The sequence below is a fragment of the Lepisosteus oculatus genome, chromosome 8, assembly GCF_040954835.1.
Source record: "Lepisosteus oculatus isolate fLepOcu1 chromosome 8, fLepOcu1.hap2, whole genome shotgun sequence".
In the NCBI taxonomy this organism is placed as follows: domain Eukaryota; kingdom Metazoa; phylum Chordata; class Actinopteri; order Semionotiformes; family Lepisosteidae; genus Lepisosteus; species Lepisosteus oculatus.
The window spans coordinates 39652282-39677726 of NC_090703.1; the positions used below are offsets into that span (position 1 = coordinate 39652282).

The window sequence follows — 25445 nt, forward strand, 5'->3', positions numbered from 1 at the left end:
CTCTAAATGGGAATGTTGTCTAAATTGTTCTCAAAAGAAAATTTTGAAAGTGGTTATACTTTTCAAACTCTTGAATTTGGCATTGAATGCACTTCCGCATTAACAGATACAGCTGCAATTGGACTTCCCAACTCTTAACCTGTTGAAAATACAATTTTAAAATTGTTGATACATTTTTTGGTGAGGTAAGGTTGCTTACTCTTTTAGGACTAATATTTTGATGCTCGTAAGAATTTACTCTCGAATCAGGTGAAGTTTGCACTAATCTAATCCTTTAAAACAAAATCTGAACAATAACCCTAATGTACCCAAACCCTTAGCTAGGGTTAGGTTTCCTAGAAAACAAAATGTTAGATGGCATGGTTGTGTTTAAGGACAAAAATTAAATTCAGGAAAAGTGATATTTCAATGTTATCCTCACATATTTTCTTGGATATACTGTATGGCTACATACACTGAAGGTTGCATTAATAATTTGAACCCTAACCCTAACTCACAACAAACCCTTAGCTAGGGTTAGGGTTAGGATTTCTAGAAAAGATGGAGAATGTTTGATAACCTGGTTGTGTTTTAAGGCAGGATTGAAGTTCAGGAAAAGCGATATTGCAACGTTATCTTAACATTTTTTTTCTTGTTTGTATGGCTCCATACACTGCATTGCCTTAAGTGGTAATATTGCCTCAATTGCCCAAATACAATACACTGAAAGAAAGTGGTTATACTTTCCAGAGTCTTGCATTTGACTTTGAATGCATGTCCGCATTAACAGATACAGCCACAATTTATTGGTAATTCCCAAGATTTAACCATTTGAACCCTGAAACCATGCCCATTGAGAACACCATTCAATATGAAATTTGCAATAACAAAATCCTTGTCAAGTAATACAATTTTACCATTGTAGATACATTGCCAGTGGTGTGACAAGGTTGCTTAATCTTTTAGGACAAATGTTTTGATGCTCGTATGTATCTTTTCCTCTAAAATGAGTTGAAACTTGCATTAACTTTAATCCTATTGAACTTGCATTGCATTAATCCTATTGAAGAAAATCTGAACCCTAACCCTACCTTACCCAAACCCTTAGCTAGGGTTAGGATTTCAAGAAAAGAGAGAATGTTTGATGACCAGATTGTGTTTTAAGGCAGAATTGAAGTTCAGGTAAAGTGATATTGCAATGTTATCTTAACATAACCACTTTCTTTCAGTCTTTTACATTCAGGCAATTTAGGCAACATTACCACTTAAGGCAATGCAGTGTATGTTTAGCCAGGTCATCAAACATTCTCTATCTTTCCTAGGAATCCAAACCATTTCCCCTTGCTTAGTCTTTTCGGAATAATGTTTTGATGTACTGTATGTAGGTAAATTGTTCACTCAAATGAGGTGAAGGTTGCAAGGAAAGCTGGTAAGTGGTGTTAGTGTAATGTAAGCACTATTGAGATAAATTAACCCCCCCCCCCCAAAAAAAAAAAAAATCTGATTTGATTAATTCTCATTCCAAATCTTTATATTTTATGTTCAATCCAACTTGCGCATTCTTTTTTCTGTGATATTTCTGGAGACAGTTTTTTTTCTCAGTTTTTTTTATGAAAACCTTCTAAACACTTTGGCAAGGCATAATACATAATATGTATCATAATATATTTATCATAGATATATAGAGACAGTTTTGACTGTCATTTTCTTGATCTGCTTTTTACTTCATGTTTATACTTTATACTGTACAAGTATTATTTGCAGCACGCTCTGTCCACAATGGCATTGTTACCTGAATAAACTTAAAATAGCATTTGGTTATTCCCAAGACAAGTAAATATTATTTCCAGTCAGAAGTTCTAGCCTGAAGGCTTTATTTGTTGCAAAGAAAATTTGTTGAGTCAGGACTTGTGAAAAGCTTTCTGGTTTGATTAAGTAAGTTCAGCTGTTTAGAATTGGCTCCCCAAATCAACAAAATCCTTTTTATCATATGACTGGGAGAAAACAACCTATGCCTATAATACTCGCCATTGAATTAACATCTAATTCATTCTATAGAATGTAATTAAAATTTTGGACTTTTTATTGGTTAGAGAAAGATGCACCATCAATTTTCCAAAGATATCAGCATGATCTGAGTTTACCTCTGCTAATCAGAAATCCAACAAGGAAAACCTTGTAATAACTAATATTATCAAAACAGCAGCTGAAGGCCCAAAGGCACAGAGCCAATTCAGCAACAACAAAATCCATCATGAAAGTCATTATCATGTCTCAAGATGGGGACCTTCCAAGGGAAGTTTGAAGATCTCTTGAAGGCTAATGCAAGGTGCTGAAGACAAATTCAATCCATGTCTTTGCACTTCTGGAAACGTACAATCCAGTTTGTCCAGAGTGAACAGCAGGCCTGCATCCATAAATTAGATGGTTATTAGCTTGCCACTAGCATTCACAGCGCAAAATACACCCTGTTTAGCCTGGGAGTCTATGTGAGGCATGAGATATCAAAATATACAAGCTGAGATTGAAAACCAATGCACCGGCACAGCATCCATCTTACTTGATAAATTGACATCTAAGTAACATTTAACATCTGCAAACTACATGAAAAAAGCCCCATCCACCTATAGGGACTTCAGACTACCAATACAGACCTACAGGTATACCACAGGCACCAGCTGTCCTAAAGCATATTACAAAACAAAAGAGGTTTTTGTTTAAAATTTCAGAGAAATACGCATTGCATGAAATAATAATCTTAGAACCTTTTATTGTGGGACACAGGCATGATTTTTAATCCACAGGGCATTCTTTGATGTCTTCATATTGCAGAATATATTTTTAAAGTTTTAACACTTGAAATATATCCAGAAGATAATTTAATTCAAAATTGAATTTTGAAAGCAAAACCAGCCTACATGAATTTTGCTGGAATTTGAAATAGACTTCTTGCTTTGACTGTATTGTATAAAGTACATCACTTTTTCTGTATCTTTTGATAAAGGGCTACAAAATTAAGTTTATATTTTCATTTTAGACGACAAGTGTCAGTGTCTTACAACTTGCTTGATGCATTCCCTTTTATTATAGAATCTGAATTTCAGTTTTTTGGTTTCTGAGCAACAATCTAGATCGTCAGCCAGCAGAAAGAGGAGTCTTTCCAGATGGTTTTCACATAGTTTACCATCCAAAATTTATTTTTAAAAATATAGACTCATCAGCAGATTTAACAAGCATTCTGTCAACTTTGAAAATATTGTACATACAGTATTATGTAATGAATTTGAGAACTAATTTAAATTTCCTTCTAAAATCTGGTTAGAAAAAGGAACTTTCCTTTAAACAGAGCAAAAAGAATCTTTAATCCCTCCTGTGCATTCATATAAAATGGAAAATAATCTTAAAGGGTTTCCGCCAGGTGCTCCGATTTCCTCCCACAGTCCGAAGGCATACTGGGAAGTTAATTGGATAAATCAGTCAGAAAATGGATGGATAGTAATAGCTTGAAATGGGCAACATGGACATTTTCAACAAAGCCTACATAAAAAGAAATGTATTATTGAGAATAATATAATATATTTGTTTAAAAAAAAGCCAATTTATCTTGGGATGTTGATTGCACCTTAAGACATTGGACTGCAAATAGCTGGATTATTGGTGGTGGTTTTAAGCAATGCGGGGAAGATGTGAATTGAGTTTTTGTGATCTCCTTTGTGCAATATAGTATGTATCTGCACATCAGTTTTGTCCCGTTTAGATTTTGAAGACATCCTCCAGTTTCTAGCAAATACGTTTGTATTTGAAGCTCAGAAATGAAGATATTTCAGAGAGTGGTGAAAAGAGGAGTCTGTTTGTCCTCTTCTTAATAGGAATAAAGCAAATGTTTTTTTTTATTAAAACAGAACACATGATATCGTACTTTTCATTTGATTTTGTACTTTAACAAAATAATTAAAGAATATTAATAATGAAAGTCACAAAATGAGACAAGCCACCTGGTCCATCGGGCATTTTAGTGGTCCTGTAAAAAAGTTGACCCTTCCTCACCTTAAATTAAATGAATAAAACAAAGTTTATTTATTCATCTCTTTCCAATTTATTTCAAAATTGGATTTACTGAGAGTAATAAAATAATGTGTGCTGACATCCAAGAGTTCTTTCAGAAGGTTTTATTAGCAAGAAATGCTTTATATAGCATGTGAGTTAAAAATGATTCTGCACCAATAGTTTTTATATGCATTTTATATAAACCTCTAAAAATACAATACCTCATCTGTCTTATCAGCAGAGGTTCCCTCTATTGTTCATTTAGTATTAAAATAGTCAAAACAGGGCAGAAATGGTCTGGCACAGATAACTGTTACATGGCATGCCCCGATGAGAAATAGCTTTTCACCAGTAAAACGCATTGTTAGCAGCAACTCAAAAAATAATTTCAAAGGAATTTTAACACCATGATTTTTTTAATTTCTTGTTGGGAACACAGACTTAAAACAAAATGCTGTTGTACAGTACCTTCGTAGTCAGGGGAAGAGACTTTTTCAGCAGTAAACCCTATCGGAGTTTACCTGAGCTGTGCCTAGTTTTGTTAAAAATTCAGCAGTAGGTAAAAGAAGAAAAAGACTGTACATGGGTAGCTAAATTGTTAATAAGTACTACTATTGCAATAAACTAAGCTCCTGTTTTTAAAATTTATTTTTCTACACTAATAACTTGCAGTCGTGGGCGCCCTGTTTAAATAAATGTTCTAGGCTGGCCCCTAGCTTGGATTACAGTGCAAGCAGAGATTTTGACCAAATATTAGAAATATATATCTTTTCTTTTTTTCTTTATAGCTGAGTGGAAACGATGTCCTCCTGCCCCTGTCTCCACTTTCTGATCAGCCCATCGCAGCCCCCTTCCCAGCTGTCGAACACATCCTCTGTGGAGTCTATGAGTCTGGAGTTGGAAGCTGTTATGTTGGAAGCACAGTGAAGGGACTTGCTGCCTACAGGAGGCACGAGACTGTCTTTACCATTGACCTGGGCCGGCTGGGTGAGGCCCACCTCGTTGAGGTGGATTTCACTGCGGGTCACCTCCCGGTCGTTGGCGAGAGAGTGCTTGAAGTCCTGCCACATATACTGGGGCTGGAGGAGTCCATCGGAGATGGTGTACATGGGCTCCGAGTTCGGCTCTGAGAGGTGCCCATTCATCTTTGAGAACAGCAGGCCCAGCCTTTTGAACGAGTCTTTCTTGGAACTGGAGAGGCGCTGCAGCCGGTTGCCGTTCTTGATGAAGGACCGCCTCAGGCCGTTGCTCTTTGGTTTGTCCTCGGCCACGTCCGCCCCTGACATGGACTTGAAGAGGGCCGAGACACTGAAGGCGTCTTTCTTCTTCTCGGCCAGGCTGAAGGAGACGCTCTTGGAGCTCTTGTCCCGGCCTCCGTCCTCGTCCTCATTTGCCTCGTCCTTCAGTGTGGCCTCACTGCTGGACGAGTAGGTCCTCCTCGGGGGTTTCCTATTACCTAGGAGGTCCAAGACCTCATAGCGGAAACTGGAGATGTCCTGCTTCAGCTCCTGGAAGAGCGTGGACAAATAAAACAGCAGTGGCTTGAAATCATGGACTTTCTGATGGTGAGTAGACCTCTTAAAATATAGTACAGGGGTTTCAAGACCAGGCCCTGGAAAGCTGCACTGTCTTTTACTTTTCTATTCTACTGTAGCAACATTCTCAGTTATTTACCTAAAGCTGTTGTTGGATCATTTGGTCAAGACTTATTTATTTATTGAGTCATGGATGGGAAACAAAGCAATAAGGGACTACGGCTCTCCAGGAACATGGATGGAGACCATAAAATTAGTATAATTTAGCAGATTTACATTCCAATTCAACTCTTAAAAACCTAAATCAGCCCATTCTGGGCTTAGTGGGACCAATTTAATAAACTCTCAGCTCTTAAAGTGCATGCAGACACATTAGCCAACCAGTACTCGGACTTCCTACTGTTGGTACTGTATAGAAAGATTTATTTTGTTGAGTACAATCTTTTATTTTTGCTTTTACTCTGTCATAGGAAAATGGTAAGGTATTGTACTAAATAGCATTTTCCACTGGCATCTTTCATTGCAGTTTTATCAACCTCTGTTGTGGAATGAAGCTTTGGGAAAGAAAGAACATCTCTTATTTTCCATAACCTTATTATAACAAAAACAGCTTAATGCCTTCTCCGCAGTATTTAACTAAACTTCATGTACAAGATCATTTGGGAAAACAATAAATGCACTAAGTATTTTAGATTGAGCACTAACATCAAATCGAACTTGGCCAAATGCTGAGGGGGTTATATACCTGTAACAGTAGTTAGCAATGCATCAAAATCTTTGTAAAAATAGATGTTAAGAAAGAAGAGAAATCATCAGGGTTTGTTTGTAGGTGGAGAGAAAAAAAAGTTTCATTTTTAATGAAAACCTCCAGGAATTCATGCAATATAATACAATACAAATGCTTCCCAGATCTACGTTTACAAACTGATATTCTTTTTTTATTGCAAGAGAAACTAGAAATGCCTTGCCTGAAGAACATATTTAAGGTACAGTGTGCATTCAAAACAATTAAAGGGTCACTTGAGTAGAAAGTAAGATAATAGCCCCATGGGGAACAGTGTTCCAGAATAGCTAAAGTCAGCCTAGGCAAGTGTTCATCCATCTGTATACATTCTACAAACATGTTTCGTGCAGGCTAATTAAGGGATATGTTACATTTTAATAAGGCAGTAGCATAACACTAGCTATAATTCTACATAAGATTATTGAATACCAATACAGCAAGCACAAAACAACGTTTTAAGCTGACTGTAATTTGTATGACCCCTCTCTCCCCAAAAATTCCTTCATTTCAATCACAGTGTAAAATGCGTAATTAGAAAGTTAAACTTCACCAAGGAATGCACTTAGAATTCTTCACCCTACAGCCACCTGATCATCAGTTCTCTATGTAGTTTACTTATCTATTACTTGTTATCTTTAAAGGCAAAATATTTGAGCACAGAGTTTGTGCCTTTTTCCTATCAAAGGAACTTAATATCATTACACAGGTGGGCCACAATATTAGGAACCTCTAACAACTACCATATTGAGTATCTGTGAGTAGAGTGAACACTTGACACAGGCAATCTCATCCCATTCTGCTACCAGAATTGCCATTGGCTAAGGTTAACATTAAAGCAACAGTGTGCGGGATTGAACTGCATTTTCATTGGTTTCAAACTGTTTTCAGCAGGTTTGAAATCTGGCTAAACTGCTGGTTGCAGTACTGTAGGTGACCTACCCAAAATCTTTCTCATGTTCCTCAGGTCTTCCACAAAATGTGTGACCTGTAATATATTTGCCAGTGACTGTATAAGCCTGAAACAACAGAGGTACTTTCGGTTATGTCTTCTGTAGGCATAGAAATTAGGGGCCCCTCCAGAACAGCTGAGCCCACTAACTCAATGGCCGAGCGGTCACTGGTTTCACTGGAACAGAGATGTACATAATGAACCAACCTTGAAGTTCTCCTCTGTTAGGCCTTCGTCTGTTTTTGCACTCCGAATCATAGCCGCCACATATCTTTTCACTAGGTTTCTTATGACTTCCTGAAATTCAGACAAATGTTGTCATTAAAGGGACATTGTAACAGGGCACAGTAAAACAAGAACACTTTTTCTCCAAAAAAGCACTGATGAGACCATCTGCAGCAAATGTTTAAACCCCTTTATTTTTAAATCAGAACCGGAACCTGTTGAAAAAAGAAACAAGATACTATACATCAGAACCTTGCATAGATGATGTCACAGTTCCCTTTAATAATAGGAAATGTTGTTAGTGTGCTGATATGAGTGATATTAATTATGGATGCCCAGGCGCATTTATTCATGTGTGTAGAGTTAGTTAAAGGTTTGGGGCTGGGCTTTGAAAGTTTCAGTATCATTATATTTAGTGTATGAGGTACACCTTATCAGGTGCCAGTAGTTAACAATACTGTATGTCTTTAATGACAGGTGGAATAGTTTACCATTCCCATTTACCATGTTTTGTATCTGAAATGAAAACATTTTTTTATTCACTACATGCTCAATTGGATAATTTTCCAACTCTTGATTTGCTAATGTCAGCAACATAATTCATTTTCCTCTCTTTTTCAACTGCTCTTGAGCTTAACATAGGTGATAACAGCTCTGTATCACTGATTAACCATGGGCATAGAGAAATGATTATTGAAATAAACACCTCTTGTTTTTTAAAAGAATTAAGTTCCATTATTAAATATTTAAATATTCAGAAATGCATTCATGTTTGTATTATATTACCGGTATGGATATTGTCCCATTTCAGCTCCACCAGAAATGCACAGAAGTACCAAGAAGCTAGTAGAACTAGCTCTTATCCCAATCAGTGCTTCGCAACTTGTCAGATCCGTACAGCGTTCTGAAAGTGCTTCAAGATTATTCCCTTATCGCGTTTATTCCGAAAAGAGAGCAGCTGTATCTTTTGATAAAGCTAATTTATTATGTATTTCTCTCTGTGCCAGACATGAATGCTTTCTGCTGGTGAAGCCTTCCAGTTTTTTAGCCTTGGGGGAATGGAATTATAGCCATTTCGGAGTTTTGGGAAAACAGTCCCTCCAGCTATGTAGACTTCATTGAGCTCATAAAATATTCAAAGCAAGGCGGTGCAAACCCTGCTAAAAATTAAATTGATAAACAAATGAGCATATGTTAAAAATTAGCCTCGTGTATCTTTTGACAACTCCTAGTAAATCATATTATGGAAAGTACCAGAGACCGTAAACAAGCAAAACCTCTGCACTGGACTTTCCAGTCAAAATATTCTTGTTCTGTGTTTGGGACTAATGTATTTTACAGTATTACAGGTGAATTCTTTAGAACAAGTTTGAAAGTATAAAATTGTGAGACAGACCTGATGAAATATATATCTTTAATATGTCAGTTGTGAATGGCAAATCATGTGAAACACAAAGAATTTAGGATGATCAGTCTAGGTCAAATTCATTTTAATTAAAATGACACTAATACTTTTTGTTGAGTTGAGTTTTTATTTTTTCAATTATGATGTATATTGTATCAATTATGAAATTATGGATAGTTTTAGCCATCCATCCATTTTTTAACTGCTTCAGGGTCATGGGAGAGCTGGAGCCTATCCTATCAAGCAATGGGTACAAGGCAGAAAAAACCCTGCTTAGGTCACCAGTTCATCGCAGGTATTTTTATTTCATAATGTAGTCAATATGTTTTTTTATGGTTTGCTGGTTATCTGGCTATATACAGTAAAGGTAACAAACAGGAGAAAATTGTGAAACCTTGCACTGGTTGAGAAAAATATGCATCCTCAGGTTTTGGCAGTGTTAACACTATAGAATGTATTCTGCTTCATTTAAAGAGCATAATACAACTATTGCATTATACACTAAGACCTCATTCTTAATTATTGGTCACCACACCATTGAAAAGACATGAACTCAAAATAAGAAGTGAAGAAACCCTCCTCCACAATCCCAGGATAGGTGTGTTATCTTAAAACAGGCTAAAAGAATTACAACTTCAGAAATCTGAAGAAAGAAGATTTCAAAATCTTCAAAAGACTGTCAGCCCAAACCATTGCTTGACAGAAAAAAAGAAACGTTTGGACCTGAGGATACAAAAACAAGCACTTTTATTGCATTAAAAACAGTACTCTAAGATGTGTTATATAATTCTGTTGTTGTTGCTGCCACTGTTCTGTGTTTGTTTTTGGTGTTTCCTTAATGTCCTTGAATTGGAGCATACATGCAAATAAGCATTTCATTACACTTGTGCATATGACAGTAAACTGAACTGATTGAAACCCTGCAGACAAACTGGCCGTCCAAAAATAGGATTGGACATCCCTGGTGAACACAGTTTCAAATTCTAACAGTCCCAGTTTAGTCCCTATGTTTTTAACTGATATTGTGATACATTTTCACAGGGATTTGCCTCACAAATAAATCTAGGATTTCGAAAGTGCACTTGGTCACAAGAGGTGCTTGTAATTTCCATACTTTTCATTGTATTTCTAAAATTAATTTTCCATATTTTCATTTTAAAGCATGCTGTGTTATCATTATTGTGTACAACAAGGGTGAATTTTGATGCGGCTTTTCTAATTATCCCTTTAATACACAAAATATAACAGATAATTGTAATCTAGGCTTATTTAAAATTGTAATAAGTCCATGCACTGTAGCTTCAAGTCTGGCATGAAAGGAGTGAAAGGCCTTCTGATATGAAAGACAATAGTAAGGCTTGGTTAAAAAAAAACTATAGATCAATAAATTAGGAGGAACCAAATGAGCAGGATGAGACATATGTCTCGTGCCTCTCTTATTTTTCAGTAATGCAACTATGTCCATGTCATGGACTGACCGTCCCCACTTGAATGAGGTCAGAAAATGCTCGTCAATTTGTCAGTCTCTGTGAGAGATTGCTGGTGACAGACATAAGAATGGCTTTCACCTACATACTTCACTGTGGGTGAAGAATGTTACTAAATACAATATTTTCTCTTTTAAAGGCAGTGCTTTGTAGGATTTAAGGCTCAAATACTGTACACACATGCATGAATTATATATATGTGTGTAACATGCTTGTGCATGCCTATCTCTTTGTTGGTTTGTATCTTTTAGTTTGTGTTCTGAAGAGCCTTTGACCCGTTTTCACATGATTAGGAAACTGAGGCAACAGTAATGACATTTACAGTACATACAGTATTTATTTTAGATGAACAATTAATCTAATGGAGTGGCAAGGTGGCACATTGGTTAGCATTGTGCCATGCAGTTCTGGATCCCTCTCTTCAATTCTGGATCTAAGGTGCTCTCTGCGTGGAGATTGTAAGTTCTCCCTTAGTTTGTGCATGGGTTTTCACTGGATCATTTGGTTTTCTCCAACAATACAAAGGTACTGTAAGTTAAATGGCTTCTGGGAAAACTTTTGGCCCAATGTGTGAGTGTGTATGTGTGTTTGTGACTGTCAGCCCTGTGATGCAGTGGAATCTCATCAGGATGTATCCTGCCTGGTGCCTATTGACTGGTGACCTCTTGCTTCCCTGTGACCCTGTTAGAAAATGGATCAGTGAAGGGATGGAACAAATCTAATAAAGCAAGACTGCAGTAGTGCATATGAAAACATAAAACAACTGCATGTTTTGTGTGGGTGTTCAAATCAAGCTTTACACTACATTCACCTTTCTTGCATACTGTTTTTCTTGCTATATAAATGCTATATAAGCATTTGCAGATGCCATTTATAATGTTTTAGGAACTGATTCTGTTAATGTTTTATTAGAGTGACATAAATACATAATAATAATACAAATCTTCACTGTAAATTAATTGAATATTAATAACAGACCTCTAAACCTGACCATAGCCACAATCCCACAAAATAAATCTTTGGTTTATTTTATCCATTTATTAAGTGTCATTTTTTCAACATAAACTAAAGCATTACTGAAAAATGAACTCAAAATTGTATAATTCAAGATGTAGTTAGAGCAATTTTAGGATTATACGGAATAGTATACGAAAAGACTGAGAAATTCCACATAGAATACCCTATATCCTTGATTCGAAACATGTTTTATTTTACGTGTTCAAATTATAGTTAGCACAGTTTATACTGCTGTCTCGTAGATCTTGTGTTCTGGGTTTAATTCTGTTGGGTTTCCTTCCAGGTGGAGTTTGCATGTTCTTCTCATGCTCATGTGGGTGTTTCAGTGGGTACTTCCGTTTCCTCCTTTATCGAAAAGACATGCTGCCAGAGTAAACTGAATAGTCTCTAAATAGTCTACTGTATTTCAGCATCACATTTGTAATCAACCTGAATGTTTAACGAGAATAGAAACCTTCATACCTGGTAGTGCTGATTTTGGATCAAATTGTCAGCATGACGCTCCTGAAATCAAAGAACCAGAAAGCACTTATTAAAATTTGGATAGATAACTTTTAGACTTTTACACAATTTTTTTTTTTTAGTTTTTCATGTGTGCTTTTACACTCATTGGCCAAAATATTAAAAAACCCTCCTGAATAATGAGCATTGGACCTAGTGTTACAATTTTCAGTGGGATTGAGATGTGGGATTTCCCTAGCTGGGTATGGCGATCCAAGTCTGTATAATGGTTCTCAATCCACATACACATATCCTGCCACTGAGATTCTGGGGGTTCTTAGTTTACATCTTCTGTGTTTAAAAACATTATTCTTTAGCTTTAAAGGATTATAAAAACCTCCCAGAGGTTACCTGTGACCTTTTATGACAACTGCTGAAAAATGTTTGCTCTGTTTGGTGTAAAAAAGACACATAGACCTTTTCCTTATTCTTCATATGTGACATATTGATACAGGGTGTGGGGCAGTACGTAGGTGGCTATGGAAATGTCTGTAAGAATCTAGGTACAATGGGTAACACCTAACTCGTGCCAACATTTTTCCTTCCTAGAGCTGGAAATCAAGGGATGTTAACCTAATTGCGAGAGATGCACTAATCAAAAGAACCTCCTGGTTTACCTTAGTTAAGTTCTGGGTAAATGATTAAGAGTGTCAAAAGTGTAGGATAAAAGATAGACGCACAGGCAATGGAGCAGTAGAGAACAAAAGAGGAGACAGGAGGACACAGAACATAAACTGTGTGCAGATTGGAAGACCAGATTGGAACTAAGTATTTAAACCTTGCTAACAGAGCTTGCTGTTCTGTGTTTTTTAGGGAACTCAGGAAATCAGAGTGAAGAATCCCTTGGTTAAAAATGGCCTGTCCTGGTTAGTGAGGTCCCCATTCATTTTGGTGGCATCTGAGTTTACAGAGAGAGAGAGTTTTACTTTAACCACAAGTTGTATTCAGTTTAAAAGGTACTGTAGTTTTCTCTTTTTCTTGCCTTTGTAGGCATTAATTTGAATAGCCTATGGTTTTCTGGGTAGTCTGGGTGTAGGGCTCTGGCACACCATTGACTGGAAACTTGTAGATAGAGTACAGTCACTTGTGTGTTGTATATTTAGTGTGTTGTAATTTTTTAATAAATATTTGTTTAACCCACTGTGCCTGAATTATTACTCTTTTCACCAAAGCTGTGCCAGAGTACAAAAGCTTATTTGTCTCCAATCAATACTTGGTAAAATCCGAGTTGAGGATTATGGTTATTTATTTTGATTTATCGGCTTGGTCAATTTCCTGATTTTCTCTAATTTTTTAATCCCCATTTGTAACAATATTTGTTACACATGCACTGTATGTAACACATTAAATGGGATAAGAAGATGATACATTTTATTTTCACACCAAATTTCCAAAGTGCAGAATTTTAGTTATAGTGATTTGAAATTATTGATGTCTCAGGAGAAATATTTGTCTTGAGAATTTACTGCATGACAAATGAATAGAGATTCAGATGTCAATTGATTGTGACAAACGTTGATTGTGACAAAATAAAGTCTATTATTTCATATCTAAATTCTTATGAGTTGAAAAGGTATAGTTTTCACTTGTTTAGGGCTGATAACTGTTTTAACATACTGCCTTCAAACATGATATGCCAGTTTTGGTTTTGTAATCATGTTGGGTTTGGTGTTTGAATTTTAAGTTGAGGATAAAGGTTGAAAAGCTTTGATAAAAGTAAAAACTGAGACAGCATTGCCTAGCAGCAAATAACCACCCACTACAAACCAGAAACATGGTTGTTACCACTTGTATAGATCCCAGAGGAAGATTTTTTTTGTTCAGTACAGTAAATATGTGAAAAATATAAATGCAAAAAGAGGTGTTGGTTCTGATATAGCTTCAAACCCACCTACTGTACATTCAAACAACTCCTTTGGGAACCCCATAGTAATCTCTGGACTATACGGGCCACAGTCTGTGATCCCAGCTTGTTGTGGGTTTACTTGGGAGACATCTAAAACCAGTCCTTATAATGGACTGCTCCTTGTACCATTGCTGTTGGTGAAGTCTCCACACCAATCTGCTTGCATGCAATGTGATGAATGGAGTGTCTTACAGTGAAAGCCCTGAAGTTCTCATGTTTCTTCTGTTCCTCTTCTTGTCGCCTCCTTGAGCACAGCTTCCTGTGGAGCCACACAAACAGGTACCAGATAGACTTGGGGCTTGGGACGATGTTAAACGGGGGAGGCAGGGTACCCCCTTCATCAAAATAGCTCATCCACAGTTTGGTCCGGGCAAACTTCCATTCAATGTCAGCATGGTCCTGTGGAGTTTCAAAAGAAACTTGTAATTGACTTTTTTGTTGTATTCAGTTATAGTATGATGTATACAAGAAGCACCTTGCTGTGTGTGTTGTAAAGCTTTTGCTTTGACAATTATTTTCTTATTTTTCCTTTATGACCTTTTGACAAGTCACTGCAAATATCTACAGTACAAGCTGATATGTGCTGATGTTTCTTAAGTAATGGCTTTTAGCAGTTTACTCTCCTAACCCTGTTTTGAGCGGGTGTACACTTAAAATACATGCTACAGTACTGTACATTAGGAAATCACTAAATTGTACCAGAAGAACTGTTTCACAAACAAGCCAATTCTTTGCCAATATTTAATCAGTCACTGACCTAAACAATATTGAAGCTTATGTTCTGTGTGAAAGATGATACATTTTCAGAAACAAAATAGAACATGAGACGTTTTCCATGGTTAATTTTGCAAAATTACAGTTCTAAAGTTGAAGTTCTCCTTCAGATGTGAATAATTCATGTGCTGCTTCTCATCCCAAAGGATTCCGAAGCACTTGACATATAAGAACGTGCTTCATCCAATACTGCAGTGCAATCCCCACCTGGGTGACATGCAGGAACCATTCGGCGGCAGGAGCCCCTTTACAAAGCAAATCAGGTGAGAAAGAAGAGAAATTCCCTCACTATTTGATTTAAGGAGGACATTTAAAGTGACCAGCATATGCTAGCCCACTGTGCAACCGTGCCACAGGATCTTAAATGACCAAATAGTCAGGACCGTGGTTTTACATATCATCTGAAGGATGGCACCTCCTTTGGAACTGTGGAACAGTTTCTCCTGTCATCCCCATGAGGCATTGATGTGCAAATTCTGGTCCAGAAGGAAGACTGCCAAATGATGTACTGATCTGGCCCGACCTTGCTTTGCTTAGCTTCTTATATCTGACAGTATATGCTGTTTTTAGACACTGCAAGTATGTTCTAATAAATATTATCCTGTTTATGATACATTAAAGTTAATATTATGAACGATTTTGTCTGGGTTCCGGTGGGAGCCTGATTTTAGGTAATACACTTGACTTTCAGTACGACTCTGATATGTGTTTGTAGGGCTACATCTGCTATATCTTTTTTAAGTCTGAACGATTCAATTGTTTATGTATTGTTTGATTTCAACAGTGTTTTGGAACCAAATTAATAGATATACAGTAAAGAACTGTACACTTTTCAGCCTAGGCTTTGTGACTAGTAGATTTTACAAGATTACACTTTGCAGAGTAATGCATGAATACATTTTTTTCAAAGATCTGTTTTGATAAGCTGAAACTTATGTTTCATCACAAGCAAAAATTGGACTCTCTAGTGTATTTTTTTTTACTATAGCCTGTTTTTATTGTCGGCATTCATGTTTTGTTCCCTGACAATATGCAGTTACTGCAGCAAGTACTGGCCCCCTGTGTCTTAAATGAGGTTATTTACTGGCTTATGTAGTGTAGCATAGTAAGTGTTTACTGCAAAGGTTTGCAGAGAGCCTGATGTTAAGACAGGTATGCCAAGACAACAAACATTCTGTGGAACCAAAAAAAAACATCTCTTCCTGAAAGAAAACCACACACAATCACCTTTTATTCTAGAGAATGTTTGACATATACACGTAGCCAGCTGGAAAAGAAACCATACACCACTTAAAGGCCACACTGAAACCCTGGATCTAATGTCTAAGCCCACACAGTGCACTTTCCCTGACTGATTCTACAGATTAGGTCAGGCAAAGTCCTCTCTTTACACAACCATTACTAGAGGATGTGCTGCATAATTAGAGTTAAGCACATTTAGATTTAGGTTATTAAGTGCTTTAGTATTAATTTTAACTATAATCTTATCTTGAATCTCATTATCTTTTATCTTTATCATTATCTCTAACTACCATACTGTATGTTTCCCAGCAGAGTTGCAAAGAAATAGACATTAGTCTTGTGTGTGGCATCCTCCTCATACAAGCCATGCCTTCTAGTGAACAGCAAGCAGGCTGCAGTATCAATTCCATAATGTTCATAGGTAGCACAGCGTCCTAGTTTAACAGAAAGACCAAACCTGATGCTCTGACAGGAAAAAAGTTGTCACGTTATGCAGATCACTCGTCTTAAATGAATCATTTCACTTTCCAGCTCTTAAAACAAGCAAGATTAAAATGTATTCACAGGCATCCATTTTCAGGGGATGTTTTATTCATATTTCCTTGTCTATCCATTTGAACAAATGGAGTTTAATTTCTTTACAGTTTTATTTAAATGCTACAAAGGGCACTTTGGATAGGTTTTCTTTTATTTCAGCAAACTGGGAAAAATTATGTCTCTCCATGATAAAACTAATTTGTCAATGATCCCTCTTCTAATTTTATTGAACACTCATTCAGCCTGAGAAGTGGCTGTTACGATATTCTCATCTAATTAATTAAGATACAAGGATTCAATGTCTGCAACTGTGTTCTTTCATTATACATTTTCATTTTACAAGTGCGCCTTGAATTTTTAATTCTTGAGAATGGATAACATTTATTTCATCTGAATTTAAGTGCAAGTGTATTTGTGAAGACCGCTTGTGACACTAATTATGTTCCCAAAGCAATATCAGTGCTAGAAACTATGCCAGAGAACCAAACTCCTGAAAGCATACATACAGTACTTCTACATACTGTACTGCTGAACACTTTCAGAATGATTAGTAAGAGAGGCTGCAACAGCAGTCTAACAATTTCATAATGTGTTAGTGAGAGGTATTTGTGGTGGCGAGAGGTCTTTGAATATGTGTGGGTTTACAACAATTCTCCAAAAACGCTAGAGAATACAGATACATTATTAGTTCTCTGTTTTAGAAAAGGGGTCAATTCAAAGCTGTAAAAAAAAAACTTTTAAAATCCTAAACTGCAAACAAATCTAAGGGCTTTTAGGCAATGCTAATGCATGTGGTCAATGTACTGTTCCTTTTGGTGTGAGCGTAGGCATTACTGAGAAAGGCCCACCAACATGCTAAACAGTACTCACGGCGATGAGCTGGTAAGAGTTATTCATCATGGCGATCAGCATGTTCAGCAGCACCACTAATGAGATGACGTTGTAGGTCCCGAACATGGTAGCACCCACAAACTCGGTAAACTCGTGCCTGGCTTTCACATTGGTCACGTAGAGATTCAGGAGTCCAAACACAGACCAGAAGAGAGACTGGAGGGTCTCAAATAACCTGGTAAAAGACAGCACAAGACGCTTCGGTGAGGAAACACCTACTGTTCAGTTCAGATCTTGCTCAAATGCCCAGAATCTTTTGATCACTCTGGAATCATAAGTAATACCAGGGTAACACAAGAATTTTGTTCAGGAAAAAAACAACTTCTCTGTTAGAGTGATTAGATGGCTGATGAAGGGTGGAGCATAGTCTGTGGCTTAGAGCATGACACATTATAGGAAGAGAAACTGAACTGTAAGAGAGAAAAAGACCAAGTGGCCAGAAGAGCAATATCATTTAGAAGTCTGGAACCCGTGTACCCGTGAGTTTTAGGAATGGAAAGCATTTTCTTCATTCCAATACTTGTATTTAAGAAGTTCAAGTAGGGAGCTGCTTCAGCATGTGTAGGCTGCAAAGGAACAGGTAAAGGTTCATTCCACGCTGAAAGGTAAAGAAAGAAACATTTCAGTTCTGGAGTTGTCTTCAGGTGTAAGGGGGAGAGGGATAAATAAGGCTTAGGAGAACCAAAGACAGAGAAGTTAAGAGGGGCTGGTAGCAGGGAGGAAATGAGATCACTTATATCAAAATCAAAAATACATTGAGGAGGAAGTTCTCTAACCCAGCATGTTTTTCCTTTTGCTAGGAAAGTGGTGCAACCAAAGGTGTGAATGTTGTTTGATAACATGCATATGAGGTTGAATACTGTATCTGAACCAACTCAGTATTTATTTCTTTAAAAAAAAGAAAAGATTATGCTCTACTAACCTTTACAAGAATTAGCACAAACACTTTTAGAGAGATTACCATATTTCAATTTCCAATGACACATTTGGGTAAATAAGGTCAACCTTAACAAACTCCCAGGTTGTATCGCCTTTCTAGTTAAAGGAAAACACATTGGGGAGGCAGTAAGACTCAGACACCAGTCTTTGTGTACTTTATGAAAGAAGGAGACAGCAAATCTAGTGACGGCAGTTTACAATGAACACTGCTGTTGCACAGCCTTTTTTTTCCAATTTCTCATATGCTACCATATATTCAAAACATAAATTTTAAAAAATAACAATGCAGTGGTGTATTGTAGACTGAGCTGAACTGACACAAAACCACCATCTAGGTTTTTAGGAACAAGTAATAGGTTTATTCCATGCTGAAAAGAGAAGAAAGAAAACACAAAGTTTCGGCTGTGGAGGATTCTTATATTGAACAAGTAATAGGTTTATTCCATGCTGAAAAAAAGAAGAAAGAAAACACAATGTTTCGGCTGTGGAGCCTTCTTCAGGTGTGAAGAGTGCGCTTTGAATTCTTCAGACACCTTCTTCAGACACCTGAAGAAGGCTCCACGGCCGAAACGTTGTGTTTTCTTTCTTCTTTTTTTCATCATGGAATAAACCTATTACTTGTTCCTTTGCAGCCTACTCATGCTGATGCAGCTACCCACCTGAACTTCTTATATTGAGTTTTTTTATTGCTCTTGAGTTTTATTTTGTCAATTTTTTTTCAACAGCCAGAAGGTGCCATCTTTCATGAAATAAACCAAATAAAACAAGATGCCATTCTGTCCAAGCATCTATTGACTGATATCCCATCAACGATTATAATAGTTTAATCTGATTGTCATAAGATGTTTTACAATTATTATTCTACAGGAACAATGACCATATTGTCATTAACTACACACATTGTATGTGCACACATTACTCTTTACATTTAAAAAATGCCTTTCTTATTTTCCTTAATTCAGCCAAAAACATTCTACTTCCAAAACATCTTTATTACCAAAAACACGAACCATTAATTCCTAGCTGCACAGAACTGCAATGAAAAGAGAATGAAAAAATCAAAACTGCCTACATGGTGATTATTTGAAAAGTCAGTGGAAAATAAAAACTGCAAATTATGTTTGTCATCAAACGCTTTTGAATTAATGAGAATGGATTCCTGTTAATATTTCATAGACCAGAATGCCGCAGAAGCTCCCTTGTGAAGGGCATTTCAATACTAGCCAGTACAATAACATTTTCAATATAACCAAGAAGAAAACATAATGACTCCATTTTTCTGGGAAATTAGGAGGGGACTTCATACAAGTACTCAAATTCCTCAGAGGCATTGATTAAGTTAAACCAGAATAAACTGCAGAACGAACCAGAGGACAAAGGAAGAAACTACTGTAGATACTTTTTGATGGCATGGTTGTGTTTTAGAGCAGAAATGATAGTTAGGGAAAGTGTTGTTTCAAAGATATCTGCAGAATTTTTGTCTTCCAGTTTTAGCTGCACTGCACTGCATTGCTTAAAAGGGGGATTTTGCCTTAAGTGCACTAAGGCAAAGGTTAGAAAAAAACTTCAAATACCTTTCAAAATCTTACCTCTGGCATTGAATGCACATGCATATTATCACATTAAGCCCAGATTCTTTGGGTTTTGCTGACTCTTACACCAGTTAAGCCTGAAACCAGCTCATTGAGATCAGCTACCAAAACAACATTTCCAATAGTAGAATACTTGTCCAAGTACCGCATTTTACGCTTGTTGGTACGTTCTCTTTAGTTTGCTGGACTTGCTTAACCATTTCTGACAAATATTTTGTTTCAGTGAAGTATATTTGCACTCAATTGAGTGGAAGGTTGCATTAATTCTTTGAGGAAATTCTGAACCCTAACCCTAACCTTGCAAACCCATAGCTAGGGTTAGGGTTAGGATTCCTGCAAACCATTGTTACTTTTTGATGGCATGGTTGTGTTTTAGGGCAGAAATGATAGTTAGGAAAAGTGTTGTTTCAATGATATCTGCAGAATTTGTTTCTTCCATTTTTAGCTGCACTACTTTGCTAAAAGGGGGGATTTTGCCTGAAGCACTAAGGCAAAGGCTTGAAAAAAACTTCAAATACCTTTCAAACTCTTACCTCTGGCATTGAATGCACATGCATATTATCAAATTAAGCCCAGATTCTTGGGGTTTTGCTGACTCTTACACCAGTTAAGTCTGAAACCACACTCTTTGAGATCAGCTTCCAAAACAACATTTCCAATAGTAGAATACTTGTCCAAATACCGCATTATAATCCTGTTGGTACGATCTCTTTAGTTTGGTGGGCTTGCTTAACCTTTTCTGACAAATATTTTGTTTCAGTGAAGTATATTTTGCACTCAATTGAGTGCAAGGTTGCATTAATTCTTTGAGGAAATTCTGAGCCCTAACCCTAACCTTGGAAACCCATAGCTAGGGTTAGGGTTAGGATTACTGCAAAACATAGCTGCTTTTTGATGGCATAGTTGTGTAGGGCAGAAATGATAGTAAAAGTGTTGTTTCAATGATATCTGCAGAATTTTTTCTTCCATTTTTAACTGCACTGCATTGCTTAAAAGGGGGATTTTGCATTCAGTGCACTAAGGCAAAGGTTTTAAAAAACTTCAAAATCTTACCTCTGGCATTAAATGCACATGCATATTATCAAATTAAGCCCAGATTCTTGGGATTTTGCTGACTCTTACACCAGTTAAGCCTGAAACCACGCTCATTGTATCCAAAACAACGAAATACTTGTCCAAAGTATTAGAATTAGAATACTAGTGTTCTAAGTATTAATACTAAGTATTAGAGTATTAGAGTACTTGTCCAAATACTGCATTTTACTCTTATTGGAACGTTCTCTTTAGATTGGTGGGCTTGCTTAACCATTTCTGACAAATATTTTGTTTCAGTGAAGTATATTTTGCACTCAATTGAGTGGAAGGTTGCATTAATTCTTTGAGGAAATTCCGAGCCCTAACCCTAGCCTTGCAAGCCCTTAGCTAGGGTTAGGGTTATGATTACTGCAAAACATAGCTGCTCTTTGATGGCATGGTTATGTTTTACAGCATAAATGATATTTATGAAAAGTGTTGTTTCAATGATATTTGCAGAATTGTCTTTCATTTTTAGCTGCACTGCATTGCTTAAAAGGGGGATTTTGCCTTAAGTACTAAGGCAAAGGTTTAAAAAAACTTCAAATTCTGTACCTTTCAAAATCTTACCTCTGGCATTGAATGCACATTTATATTATCAAATAAAGCCCAGATTCATGTTTTTTTTGCTGACTCTTACACCAGTAAAGTCTGAAACCATGCTCATTGAGATCACCTTCCAAAACAATTAAAATAGTAGAATACTTGTCCAAATACAACATTTTACGCTTGTTGGTACGTTCTCCTTAGTTTGGTGGGCTTGCTTAACCATTTCTGACAAATATTTTGTTTCAGTGAAGTATATTTTGCACTCAATTGAGTGGAAGGTTGCATTAATTCTTTGAGGAAATTCCGAGCCCTAACCCTAACCTTGCAAGCCCATAGCTAGGGTTAGGGTTAGGAATCCTGCAAACCATAGATACTTTTTGATGGCATGGTTGTGTTTTAGAGCAGAAATGATAGTTAGGAAATGTGTTGTTTCAATGATATCTGCAGATTTTTTTTCTTCCATTTTTAGCTGCAGTGCTTTACTTAAAGGGGGGATTTTGCCTTAAGTGCACTAAGACAAAGGTTTGAAAAAAACTTCAAATACCTTTCAAAATCTTACCTCTGGCATTGAATGCACATGCATATTATCAAATAAAGCCCAGATTCTTGGGGTTTTGCTGACTCTTACACCAGTAAAGTCTGAAACCACGCTCATTGAGATCAGCTACCAAAACAACATTTCCATTAGTAGAATACTTGTCCAAATACCACATTATACTCCTGTTGGTACGATCTCTTTAGTTTGGTGGGCTTGCTTAACCATTTCTGACAAATATTTTGTTTCAGTGAAGTATATTTTGCACTCAATTGAGTGGAAGGTTGCATTAATTCTTTGAGGAAATTCTGAGCCCTAACCCTAGCCTTGCAAGCCCTTAGCTAGGGTTAGGGTTAGGATTCCTGGAAACCATTGTTACTTTTTGATGGCATGGTTGTGTTTTAGGGCAGAAATGATAGTTAGGAAAAGTGTTGTTTCAATGAGATCTGTAGAATTCTTGTCTTCCATTTTTAGCTGCACTGTATTGCTTAAAGGGGGGGTTTTGCCTTATGTGCACTAAGGCAAAGATTTAAAAAAAACTTCAAATATCTTTCAGAATCTTACCTCTGTCATTGAATGTACATGCATATGATCATATTAAGCCCAGATTCATGGGATTTTGCTGACTCTTACACCAGTTAAGCCTGAAACCACGCTCATTGTATCCAAAACAACAGAATACTCGTCCAAATACCGCATTTTACTCTTATTGGAACATTCTCTTTAGTTTGGTGGGCTTGCTTAACCATTTCTGACAAATATTTTGTTTCAGTGAAGTATATTTTGCACTCAATTGAGTGGAAGGTTGCATTAATTCTTTGAGGAAATTCTGAGCCCTAACCCTAACCTTGGAAACCCATAGCTAGGGTTAGGGTTAGGATTACTGCAAAACATAGCTGCTTTTTGATGGCATGGTTGTGTAGGGCAGAAATGATAGTAAAAGTGTTATTTCAATGATATCTGCAGAATTTCTTTCTTCCATTTTTAGCTGCACTGCATTGCTTAAAGGGGGGATTTTGCACTAAGGCAAAGGTTTCAAAAAAACTTCAAATATCTTTCAGAATCTTATCTCTGGCATTTAATGCACATGCATACAGTATTATCAAGTAAAGCCCAGATTCATGGGATTTTGCTGACTCTTACACCAGTTAAGCATGAAACCATGCTTATTGTATCCAAAACAACAGAATACTTGTCCAAATTATTAAAATTAGAATACTAGTATTCTTAGTATTAATACTAAAACAACAGAATACTTGTCCAAATACCGGATTTTACTATTATTGGAATGTTCTCTTTAGTTTGGTGGACTTGCTTAACCATTTCTGACAAATATTTTGTTTCAGTGAAGTATATTTTGCACTCAATTGAGTATAAGGTTGCATTAATTCTTTGAGGAAAATCTGAGCCCTATGAGCCTTGCAGGCTCATAGCTAGGGTTAGGGTTAGGATTCCTGCAAAACATATTTGCTTTTTGATGGCATGGTTATGTTTTAGGGCAGAAATGATAGTTAGGAGAAGTGTTGTTTCAATGATATCTGCTAAGGCAAAGGTTTGAAAAAAACTTCAAATACTGTACCTTTCAAACTCTTACCTCTGGCATTGAATGCACGTGCATATTATCAAATAAAGCCCAGATTCATGGGGTTTTGCTGACTCTTACACCAGTTAAGCCTGAAACAATGGTCAGTGAGATCACCTTCCAAAACAACATTTCCAAGAGTAGAATACTTGTCCAAATACCACATTTTACTCTTGTTGGTACTGTATATGGAAGTTCATTTAAGACAGAGAACAAGAGGCAGTTCTTTACTCAATGGGTAATGGGAGCATGGAATTATCAATCCAGCCTGGCTTCTTTTAAGAAACACCTGAATGAGATCCTTGGATCAATTAGCTACTATCTTTCAAATGAGCCAAATGGGCTTGAATATCTTCCTCTCCTTTGTAACCTTTCTCACAAATAAGTGGCTAATGATAAATTCATACATTCCCCTTGGAAAAAATCCCTTTATTTTAGATGAACTATTAATAAAGCCAATGAAAGCAATGCTGAAGGGAAAATGCAATGCAAACAAATCCCTAGAACAATACTGTAAAAAGTGAGATTGCTTCCTATCTTGTGACACTTGCTCTGATACACCGCGTTCTCCAACAGCATTAGGATTTGAATATTTTAAAGACAGACTTGATCTGGCTGACTGTGATTGACTGCACGTAAAAGCCAACAGTTGCAATCTCAGTCTCAGCTTTGACTTGAGGTTGCCTTAAAGACAAGTTTTTTTCTGCTTCTGCCTGTTATTGTTTTTAAATTTATGGCTGTAGCCAGCTTTTTAAATGCACAGTGGCTGTTTCATTGACATTCCTTCTAGAAAGACTGCCTTTCCTTTCTGACACTCTTCAGACGATGGCTGCAGTGATGACCTTCATTTTGATCTTAAGTCTGTATATTGCGAAGGCAATTGACAGCCTCTTTCTTTGGGTTTTAAAGAAAACCACACACCTAATGACATTACACATGAATTGATCATTTTTCTCGATATAAAATAGCTTTTTTTCTGTATGTGTTTTTGTTCACATGCAACAATTGCCCATAAAGCGTCACAAAGTCAGTAATTATTCATTAATTCCCTTACAAATAGGAAGAGGTCACTGTCATTTACATTGTTTTCTTCCATAAGGTTCATGGTACAATACATTACCATGACATGTTTCCTAATGCAAAGCAAGATAAGCATGGCAAAATATAAATTAATTTACCATTACAATCAAGCATGACATGTTAACCATCTAAAAGTGCAGTTTTTAATAAATCTCTTTATGCTTCACCAATCTGACAAAGCACAGACTGTACTCTAAGAGTCTTTTTCATATCATGGGTTCAGGACTTATTATTATGAACACTATAATTGTTATTATTATCAGGACTAATATTTTGCATCAGTGCAGCCACAGCAGCTGTGGAGGGAATGAGCACAGTGTATGGAAGGACAATTTCAGAACTACAGCTCTTGCTCAAGACCTCATGCATGTTGCAAGACTGAACTGATGCTGTTGCACCTGTGCTCAACTTGATAATTGGAATTGACTGATCAGTTTCTCAGACACCACTTTTGCTGTTAAATGTGATGCAATTCATGCAGAATGGAAGTACAGTATGTGTTCTGGATGAGTGAATATGTAGGAGAAGGTGAATCAGGGAGGAAAGAGAATAATGGGAAAGAGCTTCTGTGTGTGTTTTTTTGCTATTTTTATCTTGAATCTCTGCCTTCAATATTTTGCTGCTTCTTTTGTTTTCTTTTTGTAACAGAACTTTTGATCACATCTCCTTGCCTCATCTTTGCCACAGATGTCGCAAAATGTTCAGTGTGCGCATGGACTGTTTTGTGGCATAGATTGATGGTTATTATCATATACGAACAAAAATTGCAAGATTTAAGTGTAACATCAGCCTGGTCATTGGCTGTTCTGACTGCT

The 25445-nt window shown here is 36.7% G+C and overlaps 1 protein-coding gene across 1 annotated transcript in view; it reads right to left on the minus strand.

The window, feature by feature from the left end:
* Positions 1-4133: 4133 nt before the first annotated feature.
* trpc5a (transient receptor potential cation channel, subfamily C, member 5a) overlaps positions 4134-25445 on the minus strand; it is an 83374-nt gene continuing 62062 nt past the window's right edge. Inside the window, exons 7-11 of the mRNA XM_069193453.1 lie at positions 17259-17454; positions 14028-14234; positions 11891-11932; positions 7502-7591; positions 4134-5534 (exon numbers count right to left, since the gene is read on the minus strand). Coding sequence (XP_069049554.1) covers positions 4809-5534; positions 7502-7591; positions 11891-11932; positions 14028-14234; positions 17259-17454 — 1261 coding nt within the window. The 3' untranslated portion in view covers positions 4134-4808. The remainder of the gene's footprint in view (positions 5535-7501; positions 7592-11890; positions 11933-14027; positions 14235-17258; positions 17455-25445) is intronic.